This window comes from Mauremys reevesii, linkage group 5, assembly GCF_016161935.1.
Source record: "Mauremys reevesii isolate NIE-2019 linkage group 5, ASM1616193v1, whole genome shotgun sequence".
NCBI lineage: Eukaryota > Metazoa > Chordata > Testudines > Geoemydidae > Mauremys > Mauremys reevesii.
In genome coordinates, this window is record NC_052627.1 from 116768282 (window position 1) to 116795046 (window position 26765).

At 40.6% G+C, this 26765-nt stretch overlaps 1 protein-coding gene across 5 annotated transcripts in view; it reads right to left on the reverse strand.

Moving 5' to 3' along the window:
• Positions 1–1581: 1581 nt before the first annotated feature.
• Positions 1582–26765, reverse strand: part of ACOX3 (acyl-CoA oxidase 3, pristanoyl) — a 65326-nt gene continuing 40142 nt past the window's right edge. For 3 of the 5 annotated variants that reach the window (XM_039540111.1, XM_039540110.1, XM_039540113.1), the window contains 10 exons: positions 26111–26233; positions 24841–24961; positions 22823–22945; positions 21874–21987; positions 16571–16732; positions 13290–13405; positions 10204–10378; positions 9360–9427; positions 8498–8584; positions 1582–3187 (listed from right to left, as the gene is read on the reverse strand). In XM_039540111.1, the coding sequence (XP_039396045.1) occupies positions 3068–3187; positions 8498–8584; positions 9360–9427; positions 10204–10378; positions 13290–13405; positions 16571–16732; positions 21874–21987; positions 22823–22945; positions 24841–24961; positions 26111–26233 (1209 nt within the window). In that variant the 3' untranslated portion in view covers positions 1582–3067. The remainder of the gene's footprint in view (positions 3188–8497; positions 8585–9359; positions 9428–10203; positions 10379–13289; positions 13406–16570; positions 16733–21873; positions 21988–22822; positions 22946–24840; positions 24962–26110; positions 26234–26765) is intronic. The other 2 variants (XM_039540112.1, XM_039540114.1) reach the window with 2 other exon arrangements.

Here is a 26765-nt window from a genome sequence, read left to right on the forward strand (position 1 = left end):
AGTATTTAATGTTAAGAAGTCCGAATTTCAGTATATTTCATTTGGGGAGAGCTGATATTTAAAAGAAAAACCAACTCTCTCAGATGACCCACAGCCATCAAGTTATGCGTACACCGTAGTTAATTTCTGTAGTTACATATGAGCTACCCTATTTTTCCCCACTTCTTCCCTCCTCTCAGTTGTGGTTTCACATTTAATTGTAACCTCTTCAGAGCAAGGACTATGTCTTCCTGTGAGTTTGTCCAGAACTTAGCATGATGGGGTCTCAGTTCTGATTGGGGTACTACCACAATCCTAATAATAAATATATTAATAGGACCGTGTGTTGGGGTATTTGCGCTGTGTGCTAACTGGCCGTACCTTTGACATGCCATTGTCTCCCTCTCTTCTCCTGTGGAGACCAATCACACAAGTCACATTGATGGGGAGAACTGGGATGCATAGTTCCCTTGGTGGTCACTCAGATATTTTCTCATCAGTGTAGCAGGAACACACAGCATTAATGTAGGCTTTTGATACTAATAATGACTGGGCCTCTAGTGTATATTTAAAGTTAATGTAACATTTATACCAGGGGTCCCCAACGCGGTGCCCATGGGTGCCATGGCTCCCGCGAGGGCATCTAAATGCGCCCGTGTCCTGGCCGGCGGTCGAGCATCTGCTGAAATGGCACCGAATTTCTGTGGCGACGCCTCTCGATGACACCGCTCGGCAAGCGGCGTCATCGAGAGGCATCGCCGCCGAAATGCCGCCGAAATTCGGCAGTATTTCCGTGGATGCTTGACCGCCGCCACGGTCCTTCGTCTGGTGCCCGCCAGATGAAAAGATTGGGGACCACTGATTTATACAAACAAAAATAGTACAATTGCAAGAGTCCCTGCCTTCTGTGTGTATGGATCAAAGCATAGTACTGCTACTTCTGCTTCCGTGGAACAGTGTTAAAATTTTGTCTATGGGATGATGCCACCTATTGGATAGTCTTAGAATTAATAAGATGAAGCAGTTCAAAGAAAAACAATTCTGATATGCATGAGGAGTTTTAATAAATCTGGCCATGTTTACATCTATTTTATATAAACCAGTTGCTAGAAGAAAGTTTCTGTTGGGACATTCTGAATTTCGCTGTACTGCTACAAAAATGAAAGGATGTTGCTAGAAAAAGCAGTTGGGAAAAGAAAGCTTGGATCCTCTGCCACACAACTGAAAAGAGAAAATGAAGAACAGAAAAAAGAAAAGAAAATGAGAACTCCAGGCAGGGCTTAAAATAAGAAGTTTTCACTTTGAGGGAATTTAAACTAATCTCTTGAATTGCCCTTAGCAACCTAAACTGAAACTTTAAAAGGTTTCTGCTTTGGAAAATGTACCTTGAGATTCTCTGAGAGCACACTGTTAAAAACGAAATGCCCTTTCAATGGCTTTTCCAGCAGTGAAACACCTCCTACGTTCGATCTGATTTTGGTGAAACTTTAGAAGGAGCAATATAACTACTTGATCATATGGCAAAAACTGAAAATACCACTTTATTTTTTGCTTTGATTAAATGTATTCTAGTAATATTTGCACACAAAAAACCAGCACAACAACAGTTAGTTATTTAATATTTGAGTCATAACACTATAAAGACTTACAAATGTTGGAATTCTGGCATAGAAACACTTCATCAGAATCATAAGTGTAGAACTGGAACAGAATGGTGACAATTTAAAAAAAAATCCACTAAGGGCCAGAGGTTTGATCCTGCTCCCATTGAGAGTCAATGACAAAACTCCCATTGACTTTAATGACACAGGATTAAGCCCTGAATCCTAGACACCTTCCTAACAAATAGTCCCCCTGGCCTGAACAGGACAGCTCATGTGAGTACAATGAGCAGGATTTGGTCCTAGATCAGTTCAGAGTAGCAGGGAAATCATACAGTATAGAAAGGCAGGCAATATCTTTCCAGATTTTATTTAAAAAATATAAAATATTCAGCACTTCAAAAACTTACTAGTGTCTCTTCATTTGCAAAGGAAACTGCTCATTACTTGGGAAATATTTAGTAAACATATACAAACAAAGGTTCTCCCTCAGCTGCAGTAATTATCATTCTACTTTCTTGTCCCTGACTAAACGTCTACAACATCTGGCAACAGAAATCACTTTGTTTATTTTTAACAACCCACTTCCAGATTCCTGGACTAAATTTGGACCTGAAGGAAGCAGGTGCAGCTCCAACATGTGTTGACTTGCACCAATTGGTCTGTTGAGCTTAAACGCTAACACTGTATAGAAGGGAAAAAAAAATAAAACATTCTAACTACTAGTGAAGTTATACAATCATTTTACATTTGCGTTACCATAAATTAATATAACAATGACAAGTGAATGAGAAACTTTGAATTAGTTATATCTACAGTGATTCAAAACTTGAGGATTAATCCAAACCTCAAACTGGAAGTCAACTTATCACATCTCTCGTGTTGAAAGAACAATCAACTATTTTAAACGTTGTGGAACAGATAGTGTAAAGCACAGTAGCTTCATGGACTTCAAAGAAACTCACTTATTCAATTCCAGTGATGCTATCCTAGTTTATCCCCACTGAAAATCCTGCCGTGTTCTAAATACCCCTTTGCTTTGCTAATACTCTCCCAGAAAAAGTAAAACTGGTCTGTCTGTTCATAGTTCAAGGTAGACTTTTTTTGCATGTTTAACGTCTGTAGCATGCCAGCAATTACAAGACTTTTAGACCCTATTTGCTGTCAGGACACTGATGAAAGTAATAGTTAGTTTTATATGTACTGAAGCTGTGAAAAGCAATTAACTTTAATGAGACTTTTTTTCTTTTAATCTGCGACTGATTAACATTAGCATGATTACTATGAACTACATGCAGATGTGTTGCACTGTTCTTGCCATTATGTCAACAGTCCTTAAGATTGGGTCATATCTGATTTCAAGCTCATTCTATCTCTTGGCATCTTCTGTATGAAATCTCCTTCATTTGAAATATGTGCTCCTTCCTCTCAGTGTCTGAAATGTGTTATCAATCGTTGCTCTACTGGGCCACTCTTACATGTTTGATCTACATCCTCGACCTCAGCTTGCCGACAACGGGTTTATTAACACAAAATTCTGCCCACCATGATGGTCTCTCCAGCACCTTGCTGCCTTGAAGGACTATTGTCCACAGATTTTTATACAGCTGCAAAAGAAGAAAAATGTAGATTACCATAAGCAGAAAATCATTTAAATTTCACAAAAGTTTAAAACAATTCAAATAAAACCAACTGAAATGGAATTGCAATTGCAACTGTATTTCTAGGAATACAGAACATGCACAAGGAATAAGCACAAAATAAAGTGCATAATTACATGAAAGCAAGAACAAAACAAATTTGGGATCAGATCTTCAGCCGGGGTAAACTGGACTAGCCGTGTTGACTTAGCTGAGTGAGGCTGATTTGTGCCACCTAAGGATCTGGCCTTCCAACTTTTTAACTGCTGTAAAACAATCACGAAGCAAAAGAAAAACAGTGAAAACTCTAAGGTTCTTGATTTCTACTTAATTTTCTTGGTGATTTTTTTTTATTCCATCTTTATTTCTGTTATCTCAACAAGCACAGTTCATAGAGGAAAGATTAAATGAAGCTGTGTTTCATTCTGTCCATGCCTCTGGAAGTTAAAGCTGAAAATGCTCTGTTTTTACCCTTCTTTCTAAATGTTTTTGGCAAGAATTTTTCTCCCAGATGTGAACACTTCTGTTTGAGCATCAGAAATTCCTCTCCCATCAGCACATTGTTAATTCATCAGTCTTTCCCAACTTGTTATTTTATACAGCCCAGCTAAAAGCATTAAATGGGAAATAAATTCTGCAAAAGGCCACTTTAATAGTGTAGATCTGTTGAGCACTAGTCACGTTACACCTTTTACTATTTGGAAATATTTGACAGTTTCACAATTAATTTAAACTTTTTAATACCATCCTAGAAAAATGGGAGGAGGTGAGGGTGACCAGATTCTCACCTGGTGTCAATCACAATAGCTTCAATGACGCTACAGAAATTTACATGAGCTGAGGCTTTGGTCCTACATGTTTTAAATAAAAATTGCAAAGAATCTCCAAAATAGTAAATACATATGAACTTCGATTTTCTGGACCATGGTTAACTGAGACACTTGGGTCCATACAAAAGTTGGTTTGACCTCAGCATACAAAATGTTCGATTTAGTACTGAAAAGCTAACGCAAACTTTATACACTTAGGCTGAGATTTTCAAAGCTGCCTTGGATGGGCATCCAAGTCTTCCAGGTAGCTTTACTCTTGAATCATTCAGTCCTAAAGCTGCACAGTAAGTTCAAAAGCCTCTTTCCTGCACAGTTTAAGAACTGCAGATTCCTGACCCCACCAACTCTACCTTAATAGAACCTTGATTATCCAAATGAAATTCATTTCCCTGTTACATTCAGATGATCTGGCCTGTACAGTACTGCAATTTGTACTTTATTTTTCTATTCTATACTTTCTATTCTTCATTCTCTTTATTTTTACCTCCTGAAATACAAGCTGTCTGTAATTTATTAACCAGTTAAATCCACTATCTATTCAGAACACACATGCTTATTTCTTCTGATTCTTATTGGATATTTTAACATTCACATTTACAGTCATTTGGATACCTTTCTTTCTAATTTTCTGCTTTCAGTTATTTTGTCTTTGGATTCTCTGACTCATAACTGTGGCCCTAATTTTACTTAAGAACCATAATTTCCCTTTCCCGCTATGTAGGTGGTTCATGTTTTAGTCATTGTTTTAAATTATTCCCTCTAAACCACTTCCTCAAAAACATTAAATAGATGTTCAAAAATTCTGTTGGAAACTTAGCCAATTGGTAGCCTAAGACTCATTGACAGTCCATGGGATTTAGGCTCCTAACTGCTTAAGGGACAGATTTTTAAAGGTATTTAGGTGCCTAGAGATGCAGGTAGGCACTTAGTGGGATTTTCACAAAGGGATTTCACTCCTATAGGAGTTAGGCACTGAGGTGCTTTTGAATATTCCATTTTGAATGTGGGACTTTGGCTCCTAAGTCTCAGAGACACTTTTGAAAATTTTATCCCTAAGCTTTAATAAAGGCAAGAATCTGTATAACTCCACCAAGTACCCTAACCTTATGGGCCACCCACACAAGTGGCTTTACTTTAAGGACATGTATGAAAATCCGATCACTGATTTAGGTGCCCAAATAGGAATTTGAGTACCTAAAAGCAAACATGCAAGTGTGAAATTTTGACCATGCAATTGCTGACACTTAGCTACAGGGTGAGTTTAGCCCTTTCCCCCCATGAATAACCCTCCCATTGACGGGGAGTCCCATCCTTCGGAGGCCACACTCCAAAACTACCAGGTCTAGAAGAGTCTAACAAAGTCACAGGTAGACTGTTCAGTGCCATGAAAATGACCACCTCCCCCTAATTCTATGTGTCTGACTTTTTGGTAATGACTCCCCTGCAATCGAATAAGTGAATTAGAAGTTGCTGCTTTTATTTTGGGTACTTTGATTAGGAACAGGGTGGCTCTTTCATTTAGACTAGTTAATTTTTATGTTGTTGATAGTTCAAGCAGTAAACAAGGTCGTGGAACAAAAACTGTCTTCAGCATTTTGATGATGTGTCTAAAACAACGTTTTAATTGGTGTCTGCACAAGATAAAGCTGAAAATGCCACTTAGGGTTCCTGGAATGGAGACATCCATTGGACTAACAGGGCAGATGAGTCATCTTTAGTCTCTCTCGTAGAAGGAATGAAATACTTTTTAAACGAGCTTTGCTACCACATGACACAGGGCCAGATTTTGCCCGGCCCGTACCCAAGTACACAATATGGGTGACAAAGGGAATGATGTCAATATAGTACAGCGTGTTTTGGATCAGACCCAATATTCAAAGAACATTCTTATACCCTAGCATGGCCTGCATACAGGCCAGGCAAAACTGCCATGTATCTGCTTATGAGAGCAGAGATTGTTCCATTCGTGTTCCCAGGAAGGGGAACCAGTAGTGCACTGGGGAAAGCAGCGCCTCATGAAGGGGTGGGTATTGTAGTAAGTAATTTCTGCTAAGGGGGCATTCTGAATACTTTTCACTGTTCCTTGAGGGAAAGTGCAGCTCTGCACCACCCTGTTCTGTGAGCTGTACCTATCCAGTGTATTCACTGTAGCTCTCAGAAAACAGTGCATATTGTTTTGTTCAGCCGCAGATGTAAGAGGCTAGTAAGATCCACTAAGAGGAGTTTTTAGAACAAAAATTTTACGAGAATCATCCAGCTGTACAGAAAGACACTTTCCAAAGCCCTTCACTTTTAACTGGATGGAGGAAGAAACTGACATGCACAAAGAGGTATCTGCAAATGAGCAGCACTTCCAGGACCCATGGCACAATGGTATTGCTTAGATGGTGCTAGAACTGACTGAATGACACTACGATGAAGGCAGACACAAACACTCTGGCCGAGATTTTCAAAAGTGATTTTGGGTGCCCAACATGAGACCCTTTGAAGAGGCCTGATTTTCAAAAAGTGATGAGAATCTATCCCCTTCAAAATCAGGGCCTCTGAAAGGTGCCCCATGTTGGGGACCCAAAACCACAGTCACTTTTGAAAATCTTCACCCGTTTTTTTTTTTTTAAACCAAATTGGTTTGAGGCTCAGTTAATTAGTGTTTGTAAAATACTTTGAGATCCTCCCAATAATGGTGTAAATCACGGTGGTGGTGGTGTTGTTATTTCTGGTCTGTAAGTGTATCTGTTACTTTGCAAGCTAAGGGCTGTCTCAATCCATCACAAGACACTTCCGGACATCATGTTATATACTCTCATTGAATAAATGTGATTCTCTCATGACACGCTTTCTGTTAATATCATTCTTGCGGGGTATTGAAAACTGTAGAAATTACAAGCTGTCGCCGTCAAATCCTAAGGGGTTCTTGGTCCTGTTTGCAGGCTAGGGAGCTCTGAGCATGGAGTCTGGATCCTATACTGTCAGTCTGCCAAGAGCCAGCCTAGAGAAAGGTGGGGTGAGTTGTGCATTTCTGCCATCTATACCACACACCAATTTCGTCAGCATGTAGTGTATGTGTAGCTACACGCAGCAGTTTAAAGCAGGCTGCGGCCACACTTCAGTGTATAGCTACATGTGTCAGTGAAAGGCTCTGGCAGGGAGGAGGCAGCAGGGAAAGGATGAGCAGGGAGGAGGCAGCAGGGAGGAGGCAGCAGGGAAAGGATCCTCCACTGCCAGAGACGTTCCCTGCTGGCGTCTTTCCCTGTGGCAGGGAAGGCCTCCAGTGTCAGGGAGTTGCTGGGGCTTTTTCCTGCTGCTGAAGTCTTTGCCTACAGAGGGAAAAGGCTCCAGCAGTGGGATGCAGCAAGACTCCATGCTGACAGAGGCATGGCATGAGTGAGCAGAGAGCATGTAGTGTATGTACTCTGGATACATTCCTACACCTGTCCGCCATGCTCTTACTTGCTTACCTCATGTCTCACGGTCTACACTGCTATTTCTGTCTGTGCTAGGAGGGCTATGCATGTACGTACTATACACTGCTGAAAGAATCCCCCATAGGGAGCAGCATGCATTGTGTCTCTGGTTTTGGTTCTTGTGTGTTAAGGTTCTGGGTTTTAAGAAATAAAGTAGTGCTAGATCTTTCTGGAAGGTTGCAATGTAATTTCTCTGTTTTTTAGGCCATGACCATAACAATTCTTAGTTGGAACAAGTTTTAATTTCACTTTGCTCTCATATTAGACATTTTCATTAAAAATCGTGAAAAAAACATTCACAGATGACACTAAAATGAGGGTGTTGTGAGCACCAGTGAGGTCAGAGGAATCGTTCCTAGAAAGGTTAGAAATATGGGCAAGGAATAAAAACACAAGATTCAGACTGGTAAAGTGAAAGCTATTACATCTGATGAGACAATAATTTGACATAGCAACAGAACTAAACAGAAACAACAACCTAGGATGAAAATCTAGCTCCATTACAATCAATGGGAGTTTTGCTATTGACTTCAAAGGGGCCAGAATTTTACCCTTCGGGTGATGACAGATGGCAAATTAGACTATGCTGGACAAAATGACAGAGAAGTAAAAAAGACCAGTCCACTTTGGGGGTCTATGTGCATAGGTACAGCATCATGGAACAAGAAGATAGTAACAGAGAACCAGACTCAATGAGTCTGGGAATCAGAAGGGCTGGAAAAGTTAGAAGGATTTTGGAGGCCCTCCAAATATTAAAATATCTAGAAAAGAGATCTTATGGGATGTACAGTAGCTTCTTCAATCTAGGGTATGCACAGATTTCTACCAAAGCAACTGTGACTTCCCCATATACTGGAGCATATCCTCATCTAGTGCAAATTGTCATAGCTCCACTGAAGTCAAAGAAGCTATGATAATTTGTCCAGTTACAAAAATGCCGTTTTTATTATTAGCTTTACAAGCACAGGAAGGTTTCTCTTTACCTCTCCATCAGCTCTGCCAATGGGTGAGTTCAGAATGAAGTCAGGAGGTGCAATGACATCCACCAAGGCAACTGCATCATCTTTCAACTGTTTAAAAACAAAAAGCATAAATTTGGCAGCTCTTCTAGATTTCTATGGGTACCTACGAACAACAAGCAGTGCTGGAAGCCACCAGCCAATGGTACCTTAAGAAGTTACACTTTGAAAGATCCACTATCAACACACTGTCTATTCACACTATTTTTGTCTTTCTTCCAGAGCTTATTTTTTTTTAAAAAAAGACCCAACTCTGTATTTTAGAAGTTTTCCATGCTTTCCTTAAAAGCATTAAATTTTATTTTCATCTAGGCAGTACTGTGTATGTCCATACAAACTGATTAACACACAGCTCATTCATTAACATACGATTTCCAGATTCTTCTTCTTTACAATTCATATTTTGCCTGGTCAAAACATGTGCTAGCTTGAAAAGCTACGTGTTGAGAAAAAAATAACACGGACAATATTTATGAGCAGAGATGATAATGAAATAAATAGAATGGCATTTCTGCTCTCAAGTGTTATATTGGCCTCCTATTTCATCCAATAAACACATTACTTCAAACGACAAATGAAATCCAAAGCATCTTCTTCCAAGAATTTTCCCTCAAAATATGAAATATGACTTTCTTTGAGCTCTTGCAGAATACTCAGGATTTGACCCAATGCTACTAGCCTTCCCTTTTTAAAACAGGCTATTCAACTGCAAATAGGACAGCATCCTGGTAATCTCCTGAAGTGCACAGTAAGTGGTATGTCTTTCTTCCGTTATTGGGATGTTGTGTTGCTGTCCATCCACACCAAAATGATGTTAGAGACTTACCTTGGAACAAAGCTCCAGAATAGCATGCTGTATGAATCTACCAGGCTGTTCACCTGAAACATATCCACCTGCAGATAGATTTACAATGAAATTAAATGGTGAAGCTAGGATTATGTTGATGTATTCCTTTTACCAATGGCATGGTTTTATAAATCTCTTCAGTATTTATGACTTTCTCACTCAAGAGGCAGACTTTAATAACTTGCTACCTTAGGCACCAGCAGCCTTTTACACGTGTAAGTCCCAAGGCTTGTCTATGGCCCCAGGGTGTGTGAATCAGAGCATGCACTAGCGTGCTGCACTGTAACTGTCCTGGGTGGACGCTGTGGGGGTGAACTAAAAGGTACCTAGTTCACATTAACATAGTCCTATTTGAAAGAGAACTATGTTAATGCGAACTTTTAGTTTGCACTAGCAGTATCCACATGGGACAGTTACGGCACAGCATGCTAGTGTGCACTGCAGTTCACTCCCCCGGAGTCTGAACTGCAGGGCCGTGTAGACAAAGCCGCACTTGCAGTATGGCCGTAGATCATCCCTCCCCCGGGGGCTGGATCTCACAGAGGTGGATAAGTTCGCTACAGCCCCTGTGCTAACAGAGCTGAGGCTTTTAGGCTAGCTAATAGAGGCTGACTCTTTTAGATCCAGAGTTAAATCCCTGCTTCTGACAGCCTACCCAGTAATGTTGCATTACACAGGCAATAACTAAATGTTCTATCGTATACTCCAGTCAAGAGTCTCTCTTTCTCCCTGCCAAAGTGCAATGCACTGTACAGAAAAAAATGAAGGCTACAATTAGGGCTTTTTAAAAAGTGATCCACGCTGAAGATAGATTTGATCTCACCTTGGTAGAGCACGGCCATGTGTTTACTTAAAGACCACAGTCCATACAGAGCACTAAGATGCTTTAGCACAGGCTGGAGTGTAGATGGTGTGTCGGGATCATGAGTGTATTCGTGATACCTTTGTAAGACTGTTTGCTCGATGAAAGCGATGGCTAACGAACGACAATAGTATACCTTAAGAAACAGAAAAGGATTAAATAACATGTTGACAAACAAAACACAAAAAGGCCAGATCCTCAGCTGCTATAAAATGGCACGGCAACATTGAAGTTAATGGAGTTATGCCGATTTACACCAGTTGACAATCCTGCTCAAGTTTTAACGAATAAACAAGACTCTCTGGGAAGTGTGCACCTAGGGAAGTGCTTTCAAATTGTGCATTTCAAATGTCTGTTTGGCTAGGGACAATTAGGTTTTTCGGAAAGGCAATGAACATATCTACCACAACTGGAAATAAGGTTCCTAATTCTCCACCATCTCCCAACTTGTACAGTCACTTCTACCTGTCCAAAGTTAGGGCAAAACTGATGTATAATATGCTACCATTCTGATCTGGCAGCACTTCACACGCACTTTGTACAGGTGTAAATGACTACAGAAGGTGGAAGACAGTTGAGAATCAGGTCCAAGGTCTTGTTAATGCCTATTGAGCTTGAATAGAAAATGCTATAGAAATTAATATGAATGATACCAGTAGGGTTCTACAGAAATTATTCTAAAATCTATAGTACTGACTAGAGACTGCTCTCCTTTCTATAAATTGTTTTAAACCATCTTATGGAATTCTATAGCAGGGATAGAATTTTCTACTAAATTATAGGAAAAGGAAGGGTCTGATCCTATAAACATTATTGGACATAGTGCTTATTAGTCCCCATTGACTCTAATGTTGTTTGAAAGAATGACACAACTAACCCTTTGCTCTTACCCTATTAGCAAGGTTAAAAAAAACCCACTACCTCTTACAATATTTTTAATACACGGGATAAAAATATAGGGACTGAGTATTTGCATAGGAAGATTTGGTAGCCTTTATATAGCCACTTGAACTGGAATACCATTTAAATTTGAAACAGGTTGTTATATGAATGAATATGTATTTGAAAGCTGAATAGGAAGATGTTTGTGTTATAACAGTTTGTTACACTGCTCTCAATTGTTTCCTACAGGCATTAGTTTCGTATTATTCAACTTGTTGGGTTTGTTCTATGTTCAGTAAATCACAGTTGGTCCGTTTCTTTTAAATCACTGCAATAGACAGGCTATTTAAAAAAACAAAATCCTATTCCAAATAATTCCACTCTCTTTGTATAGTTCTTCAATAGCACCCTTGATCAGTGTCAATACCAGAGATAAGCTTGAACAACAAAAACCACATCTGAGCACCCATAAAACTTTGGGAGGGGAGAGAGATTTTTTCACCCTCAATGGTTGGACCTGAATTTAGATCAGAATTTCGTGATTAGACCAATTCTCTAGTCACAATCAAATGTCTCTCAATATCCCTGTTGGAGCCCTGAGAATGAGTTTCCTCCTCCCTCCCCGCTTCTTCCTACTTTATAAACCCAGTCTTGTAGTCCTGCATTTTTCCCATTAACCTTGTGGCTGAGAACAAATGGACAGGACTCCCTTCTGAGCCCGTTAATCCTGTTCAGCCAGCATGAGACATCACAGATGAGTGATAACAAAGCATTCCCTCCCCTGCTACCTTGGGCAGTCTTCAGTGAACTCTCAACTCACAATAGCCCAGGGATAGGCCAGGAGTCTGTCCCAGATCCCCTGCTGCATGACTGAACACTACATCATTTCTCTGCCAAGGGGTTGACAGAAAGTGCTGCTTCACGCCCTGATGTTTTAAAATCAAATCTACAAAGGCCTTCAAAGCTCCAGCATGCTAATCATTTTCAGATGTATTTAATGAACATTATTTAAAAGAAAAATCTTCCCCTGTGCTGCACAAGCATTGTAGGGAGGGAAGAGAGCCTAATGAATACAAGGAAGAAGTAGGGCAGGGTACCTCTATATTGCTCAGCTTCTTAACACACTTGGCTATGCACCACATTCCTAAAGGGGTGTAGTCATTGGGTAATGGGCCATACCAGATGGAATCATAGTTGTATTTATGCTGTCAGTAGTAAGTGCCAGCCAGGGGACATGTTGTTCACAATCTGATACTGACCCAGCAAAGTAGACATTTCTCTCTTATTCTAAGCTGTTGCTCGGATGAAGGCTCTGATGGTGGTTACTTTTACCATAGCTTTTGCAAAGTCCCAACCAGCAGAGCTATCTGGGTGGTGGAAGCCTGGGTGAAGCCAGGTCTTCTCTACTCGGATACAGAGTTGAGTGTTTCTTGTTGCAAGTTTTCAATGTACTTTGCAGGTAAGGTCGGTAAGGTTGGCCGCCTCCAGAGCAGCAGATCCCCCTCAGGAATAACAAATGCCAAGAATTCTGTGCTTTGGGTTCCAGCCAGTTTTGCTCACTGAGGAGAGAGATGGATGGGGAAGTGCTGCAAGCTGTGATTTGGAGCCATGCCCTCCTTGGCTGTTAAAATCTTGTTAGGGGACAGTGGATCCACTCGTCGTATGACTGTCAATGTTTCCTTTTCACTTTCCAATACTGTCAGTCTGGTATCTGTCATGAGGGCTCTGCATTTGAGTTATAGACATTAGAGATGGAAAAGACCTATTAGGTCATCTAGTCCATCTACCTGCCAGAACAGGATTCTTTCCTACAGTATGTATTTGGCCACAAGTGCAGCATAATAAGCAGATGTAGATGTACTAATTAGGAGTGGTAGTGGATTTAATAGTAGTAGATATAATCTTCAAAAGAGGAGTTAAAAATTAAGATTAATTTGAATTTATTACACAACTATGTCTGCACGGTTCTGACGGAAACTACGTTTTGAAAGATTTTACTGATCGTAATTGTTCTCCTTTAATACAATGCACATGGATGGGAATCATTTTTATTAGTTACTATGATTTGCTGCTTTATGAATGACAGAAGGATAAAGCAAACAAGAGCTGGCAAACTTGGAGGAAAATAGACAGTAAATAAGGTAGGACTCTGAATAAATTGTTACCTGACTGTTGTTTCTTGCTTCAAAATCACTACTCCCAGTCTGTTTCTCGTGGCTCAATTTCAGGACACTTTCTCGGAGCAGGTAACAAACCAGCCATTTATATGCAGCTAATGGAACTGAAAGACAGAAGAAATTTTCCATGTGGTAAAGAGAGGAAAACTGAAATATTGCATGTTGATGCTCCCATTGCTAGTAATCACAAACAGAACCGACTTTATTCTAAACTCATGTTATTTGGGACAGACACTGGATTCTTGTTAGAGGCTTACATAAATCAATTAAAAAAAAGTTGTCAGGGAGCCAGTTGCGACCCTCTTCCTCTGCAACCTGACCCTAGCAATAAGGAGCTGGTCTAACTTATCCCATTGATGTAAGGTCCCTGAATAACGTATGCCAGTGGAGGGCAGGCATAGTAAAGCTCCGCTCGGCCATGACCCTTCCCTGCTTTCAGCCTTCACCACCCTTTCTCCAACATCCTGGAGGTGGGTGTGGGCAGCTTTCACAGGAGGAGCTATGCCACCTCCACCAGCTTGTGACCACTGGAGAGTTGCCCTTTGCTAGGGGAATGCTCTGCTGGCAACCCACTGCCACAAAACAGCAACTTTGAAGTGCCTGACTGGGGCAAAGTTGCCAAGAGAATCCTGACCATAGTCTTTGAAATAAGAATAAACAAGGTCTTGCCCACATACATTCATTAAATATCCCATGACGCTTTTCACAAGAATGGGTTGTTTCCTGTAACAGAGTCAAATTCTCAGTTTATTATTTATATTCTGCCTTCCTACTGGTTCAATCTCATAAAGTATTTTCTCTTCCTCTTCTAAAGCTCAATCCTGAAAGGTGCTGTGTATCTCCTTGCATTGAGGATAGCCAACACCTTGTAGGTTGAGCCTTCAAAAGTTGTGGAGTGACTGTATATGCCATTAAACTGTTGCCATGTTCCACCCATATGTGGCTGTATTTAAGTGGTAAGTGAAGTAACCACTGCAGAGCAGCTTGTTAAATTTTTAAAGCACTCTGGGATTATTAGGGAAGCAGGTATTACAGAGTACATATGGGCATGTTTAGTGCTGAGAAAAAGAAGACCGAGGGGGCACTTTATAACCATCTTCAAATATATTAAGGACTATTATAAAGAGGATGGTGATCAATTGTTCTCCATGTCCAGTGAAGATAGGACAAGAAGTAATTAGCTTAATCTGTAGCAAGGGAGATTTAGGTTAGGTATCAGGACACACTTTCTAACTATAAGGATAGTTAAGTACTGGAATAAGTTACCTAGGGAGGTAGTTCAATCCCTGTCATTGGAGGCTTTTAAGAACAGGTTAGAAATACACCTGTTAGGAATGGTGTAGGTACACTTGGTCCTACCTCAGTATGGGGTGGGGGGAGGCATGCCTAGATAACCTCTCAAGATCCCTTCCAGTTCTACATCTCTATGATTCTTGGGCCTGGTATACACTAGGCAGGGGGATCAACCTAAGATACACAACTTCAGCTACAAGAATAGTGTACCTGAAGTCGACGTATCTTAGCTCGACTTACCTCACGGCGCAGGGTCGACTGCCGCCGCTCCCCCATTGACTCCACTTCCACCTCTCACCGTGGTGGAGTACAGGAGTCGACAGAGCGATTGGGGATCGATTTATTGTGTCTACACTAGATATGATAAATCGATCCCCGATAGATCAATCACTACCCGCCGATCCAGTACTGTCGACATACCCTTGGCTAAATCCTGGTGGCCTAAATCCTTGTCAGAGACTTAGTCCAGTGCTATTAAATTACTTCTCATAGAAAATTAATACAGATGAACAGATTTAGGTTTTTTTTCAACTGTGATTTGGCTGCTTTGGTAGGTATTAACTGATGAGACAAAAATGTGCTTAGTTATTAGTTTGTGCTGTCCAGCATGTCACAAGCTTGAGTTTTACCACAAAGACAAAGCAAACAATCATTTCAGCAAGTCTTTCTTCTAAGCCTTTGCATTTTGAAGCTAGTCAGATGTTAAGTTTTTGTCATAACTATTGAGGCATTATCTCACTTAGAGCTCTGCATCATTACCGAGACTGCAGTAATCCCAGTATTTCTTCATTCAATTAGCTGAGCACTGAAGCAGTTATTTGGATTCCAGGAAACAAGCAGATTGCCTGTTAATGACATCTATAAATTAAGGTTAAATTTCTACCCACAATAAATTCTCAGTTTCATAGACTCACTTTTGTCTTAAATCCTCATATAGATCTAATTCCCTCTAATTTCCCCCTAGGGGCCAATTTGGGTAAATAGCAGCAATAAGATCGTGGGAATGGCATGTACTGTCTTTCTTAATTTGATTATAGCAGAGAAAACTAAGCCAACTGCTGAAGCTCTTTTCTCACTGTTTCTCCATTTTTTCCAACCAAACCAAAGACAATTACTACACAGTGACATACTTTGTGCATACTGTACTATTCAAAATGTTACCCTGCTCTACACTGTTCTAACTCACATGCACTTTCCTTAAAGCTATTTCAAGCCCCCAATCTAATTACATCAAACGGAGATCTGGCCCATATAAGAGTACCTGGCCTTGTCTACACTACGCAGATTTGTCAACAAAAGTCAGGTTTTGTAGACAAAACAGTGGAGGTGTACACACAACAATGTTCCTCCCACCGATTTAACTCTCCTGCTACACCAACAGAATAAAACCACCTTGACTAGCGACATAGAGCTTTTTGGGACAAAGTTACAGCAACACGGTGTCAGTGTAACTTGTTTGTTATCCTAAGTGGCTTCTGGGAGGTGTCCCACAATGCCCATCATGACCACTCTGGTAAGCAGTTTCTAGTCTGCAAACATACTCAGGCATGTGCTCCTCCCACTTTAAAGAATTTTTGAAATTCCACTTGTTTGCTCAGAGTGGACAGCTCATATCACATCTTCCCAGTTGACCATGCTGGCTTTCCGCAACAAACAGGCTCCTGCGTGGAGTATAATGGAAGTTGCTGGATCCGTTGGGTCTGTTTGGAGAGGAGGAGGTGTAGTTGTACCTCCAATCCAGCCATAGGAACGTTGACACCTATGAGCAGATTGCTCGTGGCATGGATGAAAAGGGGCAAAAAAGGGACACATAGCAGTGCCATGCTAAGATAAGGGAGCTAAGGCAGGTGTACCAGAAGGCACGGGAGGCCAACCATTGCTCTGGTGTGGCACCAAAAACATGCTGCTTCTATAAGGAGCTGCACACCATCCTCAGCAGTGACCCCGACCTCCCCTGCCAAGAGCCCTGTGGATACTTCGGGGGGACTGGAGGCAGTAGCCAGCAGAGTCAGCCCTGAGGAGGTCGAGTTGGAGGAGGATGTGGGACAGGCGACAGGCTCGTCTGGTGGCGTGGCAAGCCAGGACCTCTTTGACTCCAGAGTGGTCTAGCCAGTCCCAGCAGTCCAGCTCTGGTGTGCCTGAAACAGGAGATGGGAGCTTTGATGAGTACTCATTTTACTTTGATAGTGCATGGTTGCATAAAGTAGAGGTGTCTTTTATTTTGCTACATGGTGCATGTGGGAGAAGGGATTGAAATTAACAACACTAGGTATTGTTTGCATCTGCTTCACATTTCCCTGTGCAGCTATGCAGTGGAGGTCTTGCAAAACAGTTTGTTAATGGCACACTGGGATCTCCCGGGAATCCTCCATAGAGATAAAACTGTTACTCATCTTCTTGTAACTGCTGTTCTTCGAGAGGTGGTGTTCACATCCATTCCAGTCAGGTGTGTGCGCATGCCGTGTGCATGGTCGTTAGAAATTTTTTCCCTTAGCAGCTCCCGTCAGGTTGGCTGGGGAGCCGGCTGCAGAGCCCCCGAGTGGTGACCCAACCCCCCTTCAGTTCTTTCTTACTGTTGGAACTGTCTCGCTTGCCTTGCAAGTACTCCCTTAGCTTAGTTATCTAGTTCTCCTTTTTCAGAATTGTGTTACTAGGCGCTTGTAGTGAAAACCACCCAGATCCTTTGTCCCATCTTGCACACACACCCTCGGGTCAAACTCACCATGATTAGCGCTCTGGCCATGCTTGCCAAGAAAAAGTGAGAAAGAGGCATATGTAACTTTTATGCTTTTATGATTAAAGACTATGAGTGAAATCACAATACTAACTCTGTGTATTGTTTCTTTTGCTGATGCAGATGTGCCCTGGAGGGCCAGCTCCTACACACTGGCGGAGCGCCTCTGTCAGATAAGGAGGTGAATGAGGAAAAGTAAGGGCAGTTCTCATTTTGTAGTCCTTGTGCTGTAGGGCGGGTATGAGCTCTGCACAGAGTTCAAGGAAGGTGGCTTTATGCATATGAAAGTTCTGCAGCCACTGCACATCATCCCATATCTGCATCACAATCTGATCCCACCACTCAGTGCTTGTTTCCCGAACCTAGTAGCAACAATCCACCGTGTGCAGCTGCTCCGTGAATACCAACATCAATCTTGAATTGTTTCTTTCCATGGCACACAACAGCTCATGAAATACTGCACGATCAGCAGTTCATAACACTTATCACTAGACTGGTGAGCAGTGCAGGATCCATGGTTTCAGGCAGAGATGGCAGGTGCAAAGTTTACAGGGGCAGTTGAAAAATGGTCTGAAATGCAGTTGGAAGACCTTGGAATTTTGGGATGGAGAAAACTCCTAGAACGCTTCATAGGAGAAGGTGATGATTTGCACAGTGGGATAGCTTTTCCCAGTGCTCTGCTCTCTCTGTCGGTGCAAGAAGCATTGTATAAACATGCACAGGCGATGTAATCACAGCAGTTTATGATGATCGACGTAACTTAAGTCTACTTAACTCTGTAGTGTAGACATGGCCTCTCTTAAAAACAATACAATATTGGAGGACAACTACCAACAAATACAACTTTAGCGGAACAAGAATAACACTTTACTTGAAGAATACATGCAAGCCAACATTGCATGAAACTATTTTGTCTAGCAATTTCATGCTAGAATTCAGTTTGCATGTTTTGTGCCTATGAGACATATTAAGAAATGAAAATTTGGTCCCTAAGAAATTGCAGTGTGTATCACACAACATAAATAAATAGTAAATGCAATTTGATGGAGAATATGTTATAAGAAAAGAAAAAAAACACTGGATCAGGTGAGAATTCAAATGTTCAGCTGTCAGCTTATCAGCTTATTTATCCGGAGCTGGATGAATAATACAGAAAACTCTAAATTTTCTTATAGTATTTTAACATTTTTGAAAAATACCATCTCTAAGTTGGCTGAAAAACAGCAAATATTTTTGCCAAAAAAATTGTCAAAAATTTGAAAATTTTAAACCAGCTCTGTTAGATGCCCTTTGCTGTCTAGAAAGCCAGCTGAAAGGACATAGCACTTCTCTTGGCCACCTAGGTCACAGATAGCACAAGAACAGCACCTGTTTTTAGTGTGTCTGCTTTGGAATGAAACCAAAAGGTGAAGAGCTGTGCAAAAGTAGGAATAAAAACACCCAATCGATCAAGTTAATTCACATTTTAATCTAAATTAATTTACCCATCCTAGTTCTCTTGCAGTCATGGCTCTACACATATCCTAATAAATACCAGAGGAAAAACATTGCTTATTAGGGATCATAGAATCATAGGGTTAGAAGAACATAAGAACGGCCATACTGGGTAAGACCAAAGGTCCATCCAGTCCAGTATCCTGTCTACCGACCGTGGCCAATGCCAGGTGCCCCAGAGGGAGTGAACCTAACGGGTAATGATCAAGTGATCTCTCTTCTGCCACCCATTTCCATCCTCTCACAAACAGAGGCTAGGGACACCATTCCTTACCCATCCTGGCTAATAGCCATTAATGGACTTAACCTCCATGAATTTATCCAGTTCTCTTTTAAACCCTGCTATGGTCCTAGCCTTCACAACCTCCTCAGGCAAGGAGTTCCACGGGTTGACTGTGCTCTGTGTGAAAAAACAACTTCCTTTTATTTGTTTTAAACCTGCTGCCCATTAGTTTCATTTGGTGGCCTTTAGTTCTTATATTATGGGAACAAGTAAATAACTTTTCCTTATTCACTTTCTCCACATCACTCATGATTTTATATACCTCTATCATATCCCCCCTTAGTCTCTTTTCCAAGATGAAAAGTCCTAGTCTCTTTAATCTCTCCTCATATGGGACCCGTTCCAAACCCCTAATCATTTTAGTTGCCCTTCTCTGAATCTTTTTAATGCCAGTATATCTTTTTTGGGATGAGGAGACATCTTTACGCAGAATTCAAGATGTGGGCGTACCATGGATTTATATAAGGGCAATAAAATATTCTCCGGCTTATTCTCTATCCCTTTTTTAATGATTCCTAACATCCTGTTTGCTTTTTTGACTGCTGCTGCAAACTGCGTGGATGTCCTCAGAGAACTATCCACAATGACTCCAAGATCTCTTTCCTGATTAGTTGTAGCTAAATTAGCCCCCATCATATTGTATGTATAGTTGGGGTTATTTTTTCCAATATGCATTACTTTACATTTTTCCACATTAAATTTCGTTTGCCATTTTGTTGCCCACTCACTTAGTTTTGTGAGATCTTTTTGCAGTTCTTCACAGTCTGCTTTGGTCATAACTATCTTGAGCAGTTTAGTATCATCTGCAAACTTTGCCACCTCACTATTTACCCCTTTCTCCAGATCATTTATTAATTAAGTTGAATAGGATTGGTCCTAGAACTGACCCTTGGGGAACACCACTAGTTACCCTCTCCATTCTGAAAATTTACCTTTTATTCCTACTCTTTGTTCCCTTTTAACCAGTTCTCAATCCATGAAAGGATCTTCCCTCTTATCCCATGACAACTTAATTTACGTAAGAGCCTTTGGTGAGGGACCTTGTCAAAGGCTTTCTGGAAATCTAAATGTCCACTGGATCCCCCTTGTCCACATGTTTGTTGACCCCTTCAAAGAACTCTAATAGATTAGTAAGACACGATTTCCCTTTACAGAAACCATGTTGACTTTTCCCAACAATTTATGTTCTTCTGTCTGTGTGTCTGACAATTTTGTTCCTTACTATTGTTTCCAATAATTTGCCCGGTACTGACGTTAGACTTACCGGTCTGTAATTGCGGGGATCACCTCTAGAGCCCTTTATAAATATTGGTGTTACATTAGCTAACTTCCAGTCATTGGGTACAGAAGCTGATTTAAAGGACAGGTTACAAACCATAGTTAATAGTTCTGCAATTTCACATTTGAGTTCTTTCAGAACTCTTGGGTGAATGCCATCTGGTCCCAGTGATTTGTTACTGTTAATTTTATCAATTAATTCCAAAACCTCCTCTAGTGACACTTCAATCTGTGACAATTCCTCAGATTTGTCACCTACAAAAGACAGCTCAGGTTTGGGAATCTCCCTACCATCCTCAGCTGTGAAGACTGAAGCAAAAAATTTATTTAGTTTCTCCGCAATGACTTTATCGTCTTTGAGTGCTCCTTTTGTATCTCGATCATCCAGGGGCCTCACTGGTTGTTTAGCAGGCTTCCTGCTTCTGATGTACTTAAAAAACATTTTGCTAATACCTTTTGAGTTTTTGGCTAGCTGTTCTTCAAACTCGTATTTGGCTTTTCTTATTACATTTTTACACTTAATTTGGCAGTGTTTATGCTCCTTTCTATTTACCTCACTATGATCTGACTTTCACTTTTTAAAAGATGCCTTTTTATCTCTCACGGCTTCTTTTACATGGTTGTTAAGCCATGGTGACTCTCTTTTTTAGTTCTTTTACTGTACGTTTAAGTGGGGCCTCTAGTATGGTGTCTTTGAAAAGTGTCCATGTAGCTTACAGGGGTTTCACTCTAGTCTTTGTGCCTTTTAATTTCTGTTTAACTAGCCTCCTCATTTTTGCATAGTTCCCCTTTCTGAAATTAAATGCCACAGTGTTGGACTGTTGAGGTGTTCTTCCACCACAGGCATGTTAAATGTTGTTATATTAAGGTAACTATTTCCAAGCGGTCCTGTTATAGTTACCTCTTGGACCAGATCCTGCGCTCCACTCAGGACTAAATTGAGAGTTGCCTCTCCCCTCGTGGGTTCCTGTGCCAGTTGCTCCAAGCAACAGTCATTTAAAGTATCAATAAATTCTGTCTCTGCATTTCGTCCTGAGGTGACATGTACCCAGTCAATATGGGAATAATTGAAATCCCCCACTATTACTGAGTTCTTAATTTTGATAGCCTCTCTGATCTCCCTTAGCATTTCATTGTCACTATCATTGTCCTGGTCAGGTGGTCGATAATAGATTCCTACTGTTAGATTCTTATTAGAGCATGGAATTACTATCCATAGAGATTCTATGGAACAAGGGTCATCTAGTATAACCCCCTACCAAGATGCAGGATGTTGTGTCTAAAAGGATGTGCCATAGTTTGAGCTCTCTTGAATACTGTGCGTTTGGAAACATCACTCAGTCTCTAATGCTTATAGGTAAGCTGTCTGCTTACAAAAGGTGGTAGAAAAACACAGAACAGACAAAGAAAGAGAAGAAAAATCAGCTGGCTGGGGGGGAAGGGACAGAGTGAAAATAACTATTTGTATTGAGAAAATAGAAAATGGCTACCTGAGGAGTCCATGCAATCTTCAACATTAGAGGCTGTGAATTTCTGGCCAAGAATATGATTGTAGTCTTCCAAAAAGTTTACTGATCCAAGAGGGGACGCAATAGAAGCTTTATCTGGAATACCAACGATGAACTGATTTGTTACAAAGTCGACGACAGAGTATTTTGAGGTAAAACACTATCCTAGGGCTAGGTTTACTCTTTCTTGATAGGCCAGGTGTAGAAATGCCAAAATATTTAGCTTATTACTGCCTAGTGGGGATTCAGCTGAATGAGGAGAGGTGAATAAGTGCTGAGGAGCTGACCTGGCTGGTTGCAAGCTCCCAGTGGAGCGGAGATTGTAGATTCAATACCCATGAATGGGTTTTCCACACCTGGAAGATGTTGGCCAGAATCTGTGCCAGCAATTTGTCCCGTGATCTTTTATCCAGAAAACAACAAAATGCTATCGTTAAAATTATTCAGTTAGGCTAAACATTCTGCAACCTGTACGCTCAGTGCCTAGTACCATAGTTCATTTGAAATGACTGACACGGATTCAGATGCTATTTAATGCATATAAGGGTGGTAGGAGATAGATTGCCTTTATATTATTTTTCAAGGACCACAAAGCCCGGCCCCACTCGGTGCAGAAAGCTTCCAATGACTTCCAGTGGACTTGGGAGTTTGAATCCCTACATTACTTTTTATCATGTTAATTTTTCAAAACTACCTACTTACAACATGGAAAACAACTAGTTACGACGAGGTCCAGATACTGTGGAGATTGATGCAACAGAAATATAGAGAGAGGGAGATCAAGACATTTGTTTATGAAGATACCTAGAACATTATTTATGATCTACAAATAATGATTACATAAATAAATCCTGTCAGTATGAAATTATCTCCTAGTCTTGTTACCAAATCACCACTAAATCTAAAACAAGATATAGTACTGCATGCTAACCTTGGTGTTTAGCATTCACCCAGCTCAGTAAGTAGTTGCTGGTTTGCTGAAGCAGAACATTATTGTCTCCTTCATAGGTGCAGTTTGGGTCATTGTCATTTCGAATATCACCTAGACGATTCACTTTTAAAAGAAAAGTCACAAATTTTAATACGTAATGTTACTCAATCATTATACAAATATAGGTCAAAAGAACTTGGAAACAATTATTCTGTGAGTTAAAAAAAATAAGAAATCTGAATCAGTTTCCAATACAATATAATTATTCTTATCAACAGATGATGCTGAAAAGTTACCCTTTGTTTACAAAACTAAATACATGGGGGCAAATTTTCAGAAGCATAACGTCCATTTTATGAGGGCAATCTGCATGTGCAACATCTGCATCTATATTTCTCCTCCAAATGAACTGCAATGGCACTTTGGATAGCTGTAACTGCCTCATGGCCAGTGCAAATATTACACTTTGCACCTGAAATTCATTTTGTGGGCGCAGATTTTGCATGTGCAAACTGGATCTGTGTGACACTCCGTACCTCAAAATAGCACCCTGGAACCCCCATCTTCACCACTGTGATATGATTATGATATGTTTTGTACAGAGAATGCCTTGTGAGATATAATTTAAAAAGTTTTGATCTGTTGAACATTAACATCCTGTTGAATTATATGTGCTATCATTGTATGTGAAGTTATGAAATACTGCTCTGTGTTACTGAAATATGTTGTGAAATGGGGAATGCCCACAGTTAGCCTTTCAGTAGCAACAAAGGAGCAACTATCTCTGGCCAGACAGGCGTTGATAGCCCATCGGGAAGAATCCACTCTTCCAGACGCTTCTCAGAGAGGGCAGGTATGCAATGAGGGCTACCTAACCCCCACCTCACAGCAAGTATCTTTCTAGCAGTTGGAAGAAAGTATAAAAGGGGAACAGTGACATCATCACTTGGCCTCTCTCCTCCCCCATCTCAACACCTGGGAGAGCATCTGGAAGACAAAGAGTTTGAAGCGGGGAGACTGGTCTCAGGCTGGGAAGGGAATCTAGCCTGTGTATTAAGGACTGTGAGCTGCCTGTAACATGTATTAGGGTGAGAAGAGCTATTTGATTCAGATCTTACTTAGGCCATGTCTACACTTACAAACTTACAGTGACACAGCGGTACTGATATAGCTGTGCAGCTGAAAGAGCACACGTGTAGCTGCGTTTTGCCGACATGAGAGAGCTCTCCCGTCGACATAATAAAACCAGCTCAATGGCTGGCGGTAGCTATGTTGGTAGGAAGGGGTCTCTCACTAATACAGTGCTGTGCACACGAGCGCATATGCCAGCAAAACGTATGTCGCTCAAGGGGATTTTTTTTCACACCCCAACTGACAAAAATTTTGCCAACATAAGTGCTAGTGAAGACATGGCCGTAGTCTGTTAAAGTCAGAATTTAGACTGCGTTTCTATTTTTATTTCTTATGTAACCAACTTTGATCTCTATGTTTGCTACTTATAATCATTTAAAATCTATCATTCTGTAGTTAATAAATCTGTTTTATATTTTACCTAAAACGGTGTGGTTTTGGTTAAAGTGCCTGGGAAATCTCAGCTCAGGTTTAAAAGGACTGTTGCACGTCCCTTTGGTGGAGTGACAAACTAATTAATGAGCTTGCACTGTCCAAGGGAGGCTTGAGCAGTGAAAGATGGTATATTTCTGGGGTGACTGCTGGGTATGTGTCTCCACATGCTGATGGCTGAGTGATAATAGCACCTGGAGGGGTTCGCTGTTTGTCACTGGCATAGCATTGTGGGAGACAGCCCAGGCTGGAGGATTAAGGGGGCATAGCGGTCTGACAGCTCCAGGTTGTACCCTGGGGACACCGTCACAATCTGTAAAAAGGAAGATCGGGCCAAAGCCCTTTTGAAAACTTACTGCCACTGATGAATACATTTGTACACAACAAAAACTGTGATAGAAATGTGCGCAAACAATCTTTGACTGACTGTATCTATTCAGGAGTTTGTAACTTACTGGCCAGGTAACCATGCCCTCCACAAGCTTCTCGACATTCCTGGGCCGCTTGCTGGGCAGTCCAGGAGGCCAGTGGTTTACCACCAGTAGACAAGGCATGAATCTCACGTCCAATTTCAGCCTTTGTAAAAAGTAAGCTAATGGTAAAGTTTTTTAAACAAAACAAGTTCAAGAGTACACACAAAAAACTAAGGGTGAAATTCATCCATGTGACTGCCACAGTCTTGACTGAGACCAGGGATTGAATCAGGTATTAAAAGCCTGAATACCTCTTGAACAAAAAAGAGCCAGGCTCTCTAGCTGTGAGCTGTAAACAGACCCACATCCTCTATGGACTGGTCACAAAAGAAGACATGTAATACACACTAACCAGTGTGCAAGGCCTATACACCATTTAACTTGACCTGCAAAAAGCTCGAGGGTTTAAGTGAGACTGAAGTGATAAACAGTCACTGTGCAGACCTTGACACAGGGGTGAATTCCACCTTAAGTTATTACAAAAATCATTCTATTTACAAAAAGACAATAAAAAACTATATAGTGCACTTATGCTGGTCAGAGTTAGGCCCTATACAGATGCAGAGAGAGAAAAATATTTCCTTTACAGAGATTGCCAAGAAATTCATTGTACTGCTCATTTAACCCACATTTCATAAATGTTCATATTTTACAGTTAAATTATTTTCAAATGTATTAACTTGAATTGCAAACTTGAGCCTGACTCTGAAAAGATACTGTTCTGGCTTATGACAGAAACTCTCATGCAGTGTCAATTTCAGTTGACCAAAACTGAATCTTCATTAAGGCAATGCAGAGAGACAAGGTGGATGAGGTAATATCTTTTATTGGACCGACTTCTGTTGGTGAAAGAGACAAGCTTTTGATCTTACACAGAGCTCTTCTTCAGGTCTGGGAAAGGTATTCTATGTGTCACAACTAAATACAAGGTGGAACAGATTGTTTAGTATAAGTAGTGCATATTGCAAGAGCCCATTGAAGGTGCAGTGACCAGTAATTACTTAGGCCCCTATTCAAGAAGAAACATCTCTGTTTTGGAAAGAACTTGAATGTATGCTTAAATCCCATTGAAGTCATCAGAACATAAACCTGTGATCAGATAACTGCTTTCCTGGCCTTTAACACTAATGTTTCTCCCCTCTTCCCCATATTTCTGAGCCACTTGTGTATACAGGTCCTTTGTTCAACAATTGGAAGTTTACTGCATTGAAAACCCGAGTTGCAATTAAAAGGATATGTATAAACATCTCACCTGTCTTGGACTCTTATCCTTCATCAGAAGACCTATGTGAAATTCTATGAAGTTCATGAACAAAGACTTGGCGAAATGGTCTAAGGCGTATGTAGCTGCCAGATAGGGAAGCAGACGCCATTGCTGGAAAGAAAATTAAATCTGTGTGAGGGAAGGTTGATATATACATATTATTAGGGGCTTTTCCAAGGATACTCAGAACCCCGATGGTATATTGTTTCAGTTTCTAGAAAACTACCATATTTCAACTTCAATCTTCTAATTATTAAGCATCTGCCCTCCCACTCCCAATATCCTATCCAAATACAGACTATATTGTTTGTGGTTATGTTCAATTAGTAATTAGAGCTGGATGGGAAACAATTTGCCTGTCCCACAAAAATTTGAGATTTCAAAAAAAAAAATTCCCATCACAAATCAGGACAAGTCAACTTTTCATAAACCAAAATCCCCACCCCCTCAAAAATAATAATAATAATAATTTGGGTCAATTGAAACATTTCAATAATTTTAAATGTTTTGATTCTGTTTTTTTTTCCTCCCACAATTAGTTTAAATGAAAAGTCATTTTGAACCAGAAGACTGGAGTTTTTCATTTCAAACATAATTTTGACAATTTAAAAACTTCTTTGGATTGAGAAATTTGTTGTAATTT